General features: G+C 39.1%; 1 protein-coding gene across 4 annotated transcripts in view; it reads left to right on the top strand.

Annotated features, from left to right (window-relative positions):
• Positions 1–3,766, top strand: part of fgf12a (fibroblast growth factor 12a) — a 267,383-nt gene extending 263,617 nt beyond the window's left edge. For all 4 annotated transcript variants that reach the window (XM_039765627.1, XM_039765620.1, XM_039765611.1 and 1 more), the window contains one exon: positions 3,395–3,766. In XM_039765627.1, the coding sequence (XP_039621561.1) occupies positions 3,395–3,513 (119 nt within the window). In that variant the 3' untranslated portion in view covers positions 3,514–3,766. The remainder of the gene's footprint in view (positions 1–3,394) is intronic.
• Positions 3,767–10,288: the final 6,522 nt, after the last annotated feature.

The following is a 10,288-nucleotide window of genomic DNA, read 5'->3' on the forward strand; positions in this document are numbered from 1 at the left end:
GTTATGTTAAAGTGGTGGAGCATGTGTTTGTTTAGGTTTGTAACATGTGCATACTTAATTTTTTGAGACTTTTTTTATGTGTTCTTACACCTACAATTCTGTGTTGTTGCATCTCACTTAGCAACACTTTCTGAACAACCTCACTCGTACAAGAATAGTTTACAATACCTAAAAGTATTCACCCTTTTGTAAGTTTTCACATTATACAACATGAAATCACAGTGGATTTAATGTTGGATTTTTGGCACTGATCAAAAGAAAGAGACTATTTACTTTTGTGAAGTCTTCTCTTAATTGTAGACTTTGGCAATGATAGGTCTACCTCGCCGAGAGTGTTCGTGGTTTGGCTAAATGTCGTGAATTGTTTTTTCTTCACCCAGGAAAGAATTCTGTGATCATCCAGCACTGTTGTCTTCTGTGGTTTTCCAGACCTTCTGGTGTTGCTGAGTTCACCAGTGTTGTTCCTTCTCTTTAAGAATGTACCAACTTGACCCCTCCTCATGTTTCTGTCATTCTAAAGGGTTTGTTTTGTTTTCTCAGGCTGTTTTTATTACCATGGACAGCTCTTTGGAACTTCACAGAGACAGCTTCCAAATGCAAATTCCACACTTGGAATCAACTGCAAACCTTCTACCTGCTTAATAGTTAATGAAATAATGAGGGACCTGCTCCCACCTGGATATACAACAGCTTGTCAGTCAAATGTCCAAATAATTTTGAGCCCCTGAAAGTTGGGGGATCATGTATAAAAATGGCTGTCATTCTGAAATGGCTCATACAATATTTCTGGTAGACCCCTTAAATTAAAACTGAAGGTCTATATTTCAGTCACATAATGATTGCTTTATTTCAAATCCATTGTAGTGGCATACAGAGTCAAAATTATGAAAATTGTGTTACTGTCCAAATACTTATGGACCTGACTGCAATTGATCACATAAGCCTTCCATTCAGTATTTAGTAGGAGCACCCTTGGCAGCCATGACAACCTTGACTCTGTGTGCATAGCTTTCTATTAGCTTTGCACATCTGCATTTTCCACCCCATTCTTTGAAAAACTCTTCAAACTCTGTCCGGTTGCAGGGGGATTAGAATTGGAGAGTCTTCTTCAAGTCAAGCCACAAAATCACAATTGGGTTGAAATCTGAACTCTGACTTCAGCCACTTCAGGACATTAACATTAATATTTTAAAGCCAATACTGTGATGATTGGCTTTATACTTGTGGTTGTTGTCTTGCTAGCAAACAAATCTTCTCCCACTATGCAGGTTTCCTGCAGACTACATCAGGTTTTCCTCCAGGATTTTCCTGTATTTTATTGCCTACCCTCACAAGCCTTCCAGGTCCTACATGGTGGGGAGGGTGTAATTTTGATAATGTGCAGTGTTGAAAATGGTGTTTAGTCTGATTGCCAATTTTAGTCTCATTAGACCATAGAATCTTGTTCTATCTGACTTCAGAGTGTCCCATGTGAATTCTGACAAACTCAACTTGAGATGTCATGCGTGTGTTTTTTCTCTTTGCCACTCACTCAGAAAACAGGTGAAGTACCTGGGCAACAGCTGTCTGCATAGACCCTCCTGTCTAAGCCACTGTTGCTTTTAATTCCTTCAGAGTTATCGCAGCTTTTCCTTAATAGTTGTCTTCTTGCATGGTCTCTCAGTTTTTGTGGACAGCCTGTACCAGGCAGATTTACAAATGTGCCATACTCTTTTCCTTTCTTAATGATTGATTTGCCTGAACTCCAATGGGATGTTCATTGACTTGGATATTTTCTTATCTCCGTCCTCTGACTTGTGCTTTTCAATCACCTTTTCACTGAGCTGCTGGGAATGTTCTTATGACTTCATTGTGTATGTTAGTCAACGATACTGACTCATCTCACATTGGACATTCCAGATACGGTGCCTACAATAAACTGAAACCCCAGACAGGTGATCTCCATCAAACTAATTATGTGAATTCTAAAGTTAATTGGCTTCATCAGTGATGGTTTAGGTGTGTCATATTAAAGGGGTGAATACTTATGTTGCCAATTATTATGTATTTTATATTTAAATTTACCTTGGGCTTTCATGCTGGGATCTGTTTTCACTTTGACATTAAAGAGTCTTTTTCTGTTAATCAATCTCAAAAGAGCCCAATTAAATCCACTGTGTGTGCTGTTTGACGATAAAATGAGAAAACTTCCATTGGAGCTTTTTATAGGCACTTTCAGTCTGCCTGTTAACCTAATGCACACATCTTCAGGATGCTGAAGGAAGCAGAAAACCTGGTGAAAGAAAACAGGCAGACACAAGAAGGAGGTGCCAAGTCAATATAGGATTCTGAATCAATCAATCAATCAGTCAATCAACATTTATTTATATAGCACATATTCATACAAAAAAATGTAGCTCAAAGTGCTTTACAAAATGAATAGAAAAATAGAAGACACAATAAAAAATAAACATAAGTCAACATTAATCAACATAGAATAAGTAAGGTCCGATGGCCAGGGTGGACAGAAAAAACAAAAAAAAAAAAAACTCCAAGAGCTGGAGAAAAAAAATAAATAAATAAATAATCCATAAAAATAAAGAATCCATGAGGTAACGGTGCTAACTATTGCAACACTGTGTCATCTTGTTCCTCCTTGTCTGAGAACCGATCCTTGATCTCTACCACAGAGTTAATTTATATTAAATTGCAAGAATTCTCAAGGAAGTGTGTATTAAAGTGGCACAGACACAACAACAATTCAGTCAGAGAAAAAATCCTTAAGGCAATTTTTTCTTTTGCACCTTTCATAATAGAACCACCACATTAAAGTGCAGAATATGTCAAAGAAAGAACTGAATTCACAGATATAGACAGTGCTCTTAAACAAATTATCCTGCCTTGATTTATAGGGCACCTTTGGTAGAGAGTAGGACTGCAAAGCCTTTACAGAGTAATTAGTTTCAAAATGTAAATAGCTGTTGGGGTAAAAATGCCAGTGCAGACATATAATATTTTTTAGGACCAGGCATAAAACAAAGTAGACAACAAAAGCCTCACTTTCTCCACCCATCTCCTTCTAATGGGTAGGCCATACATGTGTATTTTTGTCTTTGATTTTTTTACAGTGATATTTGATATTTTTGTATTTGATATTTTCAGTGTTTTTTGAATAAGTTTTGGCTCCAAACAACCCTGAATTTGATAAACGGCCTCAAAGATGGATGGAATGAATGGATGAATGTGTCTTGGCTAGAGTGACCTCTCTAAGCTTTCTTCACTGCATATCCCAGAATTTCAAAGCACTATTAAACAGTGTGCCTGTCTGCTTTGCTTCAGAAACCTTGATAAGTTTTAACTACTCTCACCCTTTCTCTCCTGCTTCTCCCTCCTTTCTGTCTCTCTTTCTCCACAGTCTGCATGTACAGAGAGCCATCGCTGCATGAAATTGAAGAGAAACAAGGGCGCTCACGAAAAAGTTCAGGGACTCCAACCATGAACGGTGGCAAAGTGGTCAACCAAGACTCGACATAGCAGGCTCCTTCTCACCAGCCACACACCAAAAAAAGTAATGCAAGGGGATTGATGCCTGAGATTCTGAACTCGTTCTTAGTTTCTTACACCTTAATGAAGAAGAAAAGAAGAAAAAAAAATCTTGCCTGTGACATTTCAATAAGACATTTTAAAATCTGAACTTGAATTTACATTTTATGCAAATGTCTGCTGTGTGACAACCAGAAAAGCTCATCTCTTCATAATGATAATAAAAAGTTTACTTTGAAAGCTGCGCTCGTGGGATGGCAGTTCAGTTGATACGCTTTCCAGATACCTATTTCAGTGATGGTCCTGTGGTAGTGTGACCACATTCAAGATCTACGGTTATGGGACTGTGTGAGAGTCACTTGTTTGTTTCAGGCCTGTGTGTTGGTTATGAGCTCCCCTTTACCGAGAATATTCTGGCTGTCTGCTTTAGATTCTTGCTCACCTCAAGTTAATAATAGAGGTGCTTATATTGTTGAATCAAAATGTGGAGATTGAACCCAAGTCCTAGAACAAAATAAGAGCTAGTGGTGTCAAACAAGTACTCACTGTGTAACACCTCAAGATAAATTCCTAGAGCATCACCTCTTCTACAGTATGATCATTATTGAACCAATTTTTATTACATTTAGCCCCTTGTCGGAGTTTACAGGAAACATAAATCCATCAACAAAAGATGTGAAAATAACTGTGTATAATAGAGCACATTCTTCACTGGCTTAAGAACAGTTTAGAGTGCTCTGTTTTGTTTCAGTCCATCTAATTTTATATAAAATCTTTCACTGTGACCACAGCATGGTGGCAAATTGGTTAGCAATACTTGCTCATTGCTCTTCAGTCCTTCCAGCCTGCGTGATATTTGCATGTTCTCCATATATGCTTGAGGCTTCATCCAGATTTCTTCACATGCTCCAAATATGTACAGGTTGCTCGGTGTGTACCTGAGTGTTCCCCCTAATACTGTCCAGATCCAGATGATACAAGATTGGTTCCTGCTTTTCACCTCCTGCTGCAGCATAGATATCATCTCCCTGAAACACTGGATTGATTAAGCAGGCTAGAAAGTCAAGGCATGAGTCTATCAAAATGTATAGAAAAATAAGCTATTGAGGGTGCCAATGCTTATTTTTCTGTAGTTGGGCAGCACTCAGTATATTGAAACTAAATGAATAAGACTTTATATTACATAGAAACCTTTTTTATTCACACTCTATGTTACATAGTATAATGTGTGTATTATATTTTTGAAAAAACCATCAGCAAGACAAAGAATATTTCACTTGCATAAGCATCAGCAGAAACAGTTAAGCTAACAGGAAGGCACATGCCAAAGGAAGTATAAGACCAAGATTGAAAAGTGTCACAAACTTCTTTCAACAGAACCATGAACAGCACTTTAACTCAGATTAAAAACTGGTATAAAATGAGCCTTGAATGGGTTTATAGAGAGAAGCTGATTGAAAAATTTGGGTAGCAAGTTTTGGAATGCTGGCTTGAGAAGATCTCACATATTAATACTTTTGTAATCATCACCTTTAAGTAGAGGATCAATTTTCCAGACTTTACTGCTGAAGATTGCAATAATGAATGGAGGAAACAGAGCAATGGAGCCACTTGAAGGTGGATTTGTGTTAGGACTCCAGTAACAGCTTTGTGGACCAGTTGGCTTCCCTTCATACAGAGGATCCAATTCATTGAATGAGGATAGATAAGAACAAACCACACGAAAGTGTGGTTAAGCAAAACCACAGAGACACACATCTCCTGATAGTGTGCACACCTCTGTGACAATGAAGACCAAATAACAGCAAAATAAAGATGACAAAGAGGGCGGGTATGTCGCTGATGTGCATGTTTAATCTAGGGAGCACTCTGCTATGGCCACACAGTTATGAGCAAACGTTTGAGCCTTCAACTTAAATGAATTCAGTCCAGCTGAGAATCAAATAACGTACAATAGAAAAGTGGTACTCAGGTCTATTTGACACATGTGTTGGATTGAACTGTGATTTATTTAAACACCTTCTTAAGCACATATGAGGGGGGAAGTAATTAAGCAGCTACACAATTTTAGAAAACTCTGATTATTAAAAAATGAAGTAAGAGGGTACCGTGGTGGCAGTCAATGAAAACAAATGTTGGGCGGCTTGCCATTAATCTTCACCAATGGGATGTGTTTTTGCTATAATTACTTCTGAAAATCCCACTGCTGAAGTCCTAAATTAAGCCTGACAGCAGCAGCAGAAGTAAAACAAATATGCAGTCTGATGAACTCTTCTTTACATAAGAATACTGGTGGTCCTTTAGCCAGGACCTAAACAGGACAAAACTCTGAGATTCCAGGCTGAAAAAAAGAAGACCTCAAAGATGGGTTTCTGAACTACATTCTGACGCGAGGCTCGATCAAGTCATCTACTGTACTTAAAGATGTACTGTTGATATAGCATGTGTGTCCCCAATATTGTTATCAGCTTTAACTGGGTGGCCTCTTTTGGGTTGCCATAAATACAAAGTAAATGAGGATTATAAGGAAATGTTTCTGAAGCATCACTCTGTGAATGCCCCATGTTCAAGCTACAGTGCTCCTGCTGGCATTGCTCAGTTGTAACTGTGTCTGAGTTACTGAGTGAGGCATATCTGGAAACCAGTGGGTTTCATTTTTATATGAGACTAATAGATTCAGGTTTGGATTATTTAGTGGGCATATTTACTAGTATCCCAGACATAGCTAACATGCATGAGATGATCCATCTTCATTACATTAATTGGGTGAGGGTTGTCTAGGGCCAAGTGTGTCTCAGTTTAAGAAACAATTAGTCTTGTTGCAGTTAGTATTCTAAGGTTATGGATCAACTGGTTTCTTAAGAATAGTTGATGATGTACACAGCAAAATTGCCAGTGTTAACATTTGAGAATGTGTACTGTATATACCTGTACTGTATATATGCAGGATGGTGCCGGAAAAAGCAGCATCATGCATAATAAGGAGACAAAGTTAAAAGGAAGACACTCATGCATGGTGTTTTGTTTTGTTAGGTCTGTTTTCTGTGTGCTTGATGACATTGGAACAACGTATTTCAGTTGTGGAGCTGCATGTTTACATAGACTCCTACATGTTGACAGATGAGAGCTCCTGTGTAATGAATAATTCAGCAACTGGTGAAAAGTGGTGTACTACTGGTTCTGTGAGCCGTGCAGCAAAACCAAAAAATCCTTTACTCTGCCCCCCAGTGGTTTTCACCTATGTACGGAAGGAAGCCATCATGATCCAATGAGACAATAATCAAAAAATTTGGGCTGAGGTCTGTTTCCATGAAAATGTTATGGCACACGAAATTCTGCATCACTGCCAGTGGAGGCCATTATCAGCATAGCCTTTTAAATTATCAATAATTTAATAATATTTAATAACTTTAATAATAAGGTAACAATATAACTTTTCAAATGTAATATAGAATTTGTTATTCTTTTATTATTAATAAATGACATTGACACTAAGACCAGGCTACTTTTTCATGTGCCACCCTGAATAAAAACAATAGGGGACAGCTTAGAACCCCCAAACACTAGACACAATTGCAGAAACAATAGTTCCAGGTGCAAATAGCTTATTTTTTTATTTTTTGTACTTTATACAAGAAACTTTCTTTCTTTCTTTCTCCTTCCCGGGTGAGTATTGTTCTTTTCCTCTCCAAATCTCCTGGGTCTGGCAGAGTGGCTTCTTTCAAACCAGACCCAGCACTACTTCTGGTGCCACAATATTGCACACAGGTAGCACTTTCAGGTCAGGCTGAAACTTCCCAAAGCAAGGAGTCTAATCTCTGAAGCTCCCCCTGACATCCATCTGTCCAGATACCCAGAAAAGCTGCTCATTGGGACTGCATTCCCCATTCAGCCCTGCATGTGTCCACTTGAGAAGCTACCACTTGCCATTTTGAACATCCAGAAGTCAGACTCCTTCCATCCTGCCATTATATTGTTGTCCTGACTGGGAAAAGAAGTGCACACCACAAAGGATCTCTGTTGGGATCATCCATTATAAAGGCCTGGTGGCTGGGTGAGAAGCCATCTCTCCTGGCCAGGATGCCAACCAGTCCATACCCTCTATATTGTAAAGCATAGCAGACAGAGGACGATAACGGGAAAAGGTAAGTTTGAGATGCCTCTTGTCACTTTTTATTTTTACACTCTTCACTAATGTAACTCTCACTATATCTCTCTCAGCACTACTGCAACCCACTCTCCCATGCCTGCCTTTCCTCCCCTCTGTATCTCTTTTCTGATGTCATCTGTCCACCCTGGAATAGGGAAGAACTAACTGCGCTGAGAGGAGGTGCCATTTCAGAGGAAGGGCTCCTTGAGACTGCAGTCTCTTTTCTTGTCATTTTGTATGAAGTTACCACCATATGGATAAATGCTAGTTAGAACTGAATCACCACTATAAGATGCATTTTAACAGTGGTGATTTTGTTGATATAAATTGACAGACCCAGGGTCATATACACATCAGCATCATCCAAATATGTCTGCAGAGGTGTGACTAGTAGAGTTTTTCCTAAGGCAGGTATGAAGAAACTAAACCATAATTACATAAAGATGTTTCTCCTAGTATCATTGAGATTGAAGATAAGAGTATCTTGGGAAATTTAATCCAACACTGATCTGCAGATCTGAGGTTAATGTTCCATACAGTACTTTACAGATGTTAAGGATTTTGTTGACACTGCATCACTTGCCCATAGTATGAAATACACCCAACACAAGCTTTCTTGAAAGAATCATTTCTGAAATGTTGATGGCCCTTAAAATATTTAAAACTATAATATTTTAAACTTACATCTAAAAATAAAAAAACGACCTTTTTATTATACTCATTCATAATTAATTATTATTTCCATTTCATCTATGTTATGTGTTTAACCAGCTTTCTATTTGAATGAGCAGCACTCCATTTCTCAACCAGGGACAAACTTGTGTCCTGTACTCTGCACAAAGAACAAAAACACAATCATCTGAACACCTAATTGAAAAGGAAACAAGCTTAAGTCGGTGTCACTAATCAGGCTCTGCGTTTCACGGGGGCTGTTCACCAAAGAATTGACAGTTAATGTAATGATGGTCATGACCTTAAAACTTGAATTTTAACATCTGAAGTATTCAGATTGACAAGTAAATATTGTTCTTCTATGGGCAACCATATACCTTAATAGCCAATGTTTTTTTGGAGGGTGCACTTCCCTTGTCCAGTATGGAAGTACTGAACAAACACTGCCTGGCCCAAATTTCTCTTTTCTGTTGACATGTTTTAAATGGAGTTTGTTGTTAGAGCTTGTGTCTGCCTGATGTTTCTGCTTCTCTCTCTGATAATGAATTGGAGTAATTGCTTTTAATAATGAACAGATGGATGTGTCCATTGGCATCATTCAGGCAGGGCTGGCACAGTTCCTCTCAAGCATGCATTGTGGGATGGAGTGACTTGTTTATATGAAGATGCACAGCTGAGGTGGGTAGAGTGAACCAGGCTTATTTTGAGGATCTTTTGCCGTGATCACTGATATTTGGATACGAGTGCCTTTTAACTGGATATTCATTTCTCACGCCGCCAACTGTTATCTTTGTTAACAGTGAATGGAGATGGCATGCAGAAAGTGGGTAAACGCCATTTAAACTGTAAATAAATACATACTGTACATGCATACGTACGTGTATTAAAAAAGGCTTCGACAGTTTTAGTCACTGTTTTCTCATAGCGCGCCCTTTGCTGCAAGCTTTGGAGTACAATTTTGACCGAAGCTCTTTCCTGGCCAGAGTGCAGTGCCCGACCGCCTTTATCGCGCACTGTGGGCGCTCCGCAGAAGCAGCAGTCTGACCTTTATGTGGACCACCTCTTAAACAGCTTTAGGGACACCGCTAATATAAAAGAAGAAATGATCTGGTCATCTAAAATACAGGTGAACGGAGATACAACCGAACGATCTGAAAGTCTCAATGCTGGCGCCTTCCTTCATGTATTGCGAATGAATCGACAAAAGGCAGATCTTGGCTCTAGTTTCGCTTTCAAATGCTGCACAAAGCGAGTAAACGCAGCCGTTTCTCTCAAGCTGGCACGCCAGACAGATAGGCATATGCCGTTTAGAGAGATCGCAAGTCCTCCAGGGGGAGACGGCCCCAATTACGGGGCGTTCGCGCTCGCGCTACGGAGAGAGCAGTTGGCGCCTTCCTCTCGCACAATTCCCCATCTCTCCGGAGCTGAGCCGCATGTGCTTGTGGGCTCGAGGGGCGACCCGGTATGTCATTTCGATACAGCTTGTCATCAATTCGATGTCCGTGTACAGCTGTCACAGTGACAGGGGGCATTTGTTTTGTAGGGCCACTCCCAAATATAGGCCAACTGTATGGAGATAAAGTTAAGTTGATGCGCGACATTCATTTGACATTTATTAATTCAAATTAGTAGTAGCAATACTGAAATAATCATCTCTTTCAAACAGTTTGAACATAATGTTTCAAAATGCGAACTGATTGATTCGCAAGCGTCCTTGTTTTGGTAAAAGGTTATTTTAAAATAAAAAGGGTGCTTCTAAAACACAATAAAATAGCGAAATTGGTAGAGTATACGAAAAGGCGACACCGCTAAATTGTATCTACATATTTGGTTTGGTAAAGCGAAGGTCTATGATACGGTGTTTGACGTAAAGTCTTATTAAGTGGATGCTCATCTTATTAAGCCAGCAGATGCTGAGTTCATGTCCAAATGTATGTTAATGGC

Source organism: Polypterus senegalus, chromosome 1, assembly GCF_016835505.1.
Source record: "Polypterus senegalus isolate Bchr_013 chromosome 1, ASM1683550v1, whole genome shotgun sequence".
NCBI lineage: Eukaryota > Metazoa > Chordata > Cladistia > Polypteriformes > Polypteridae > Polypterus > Polypterus senegalus.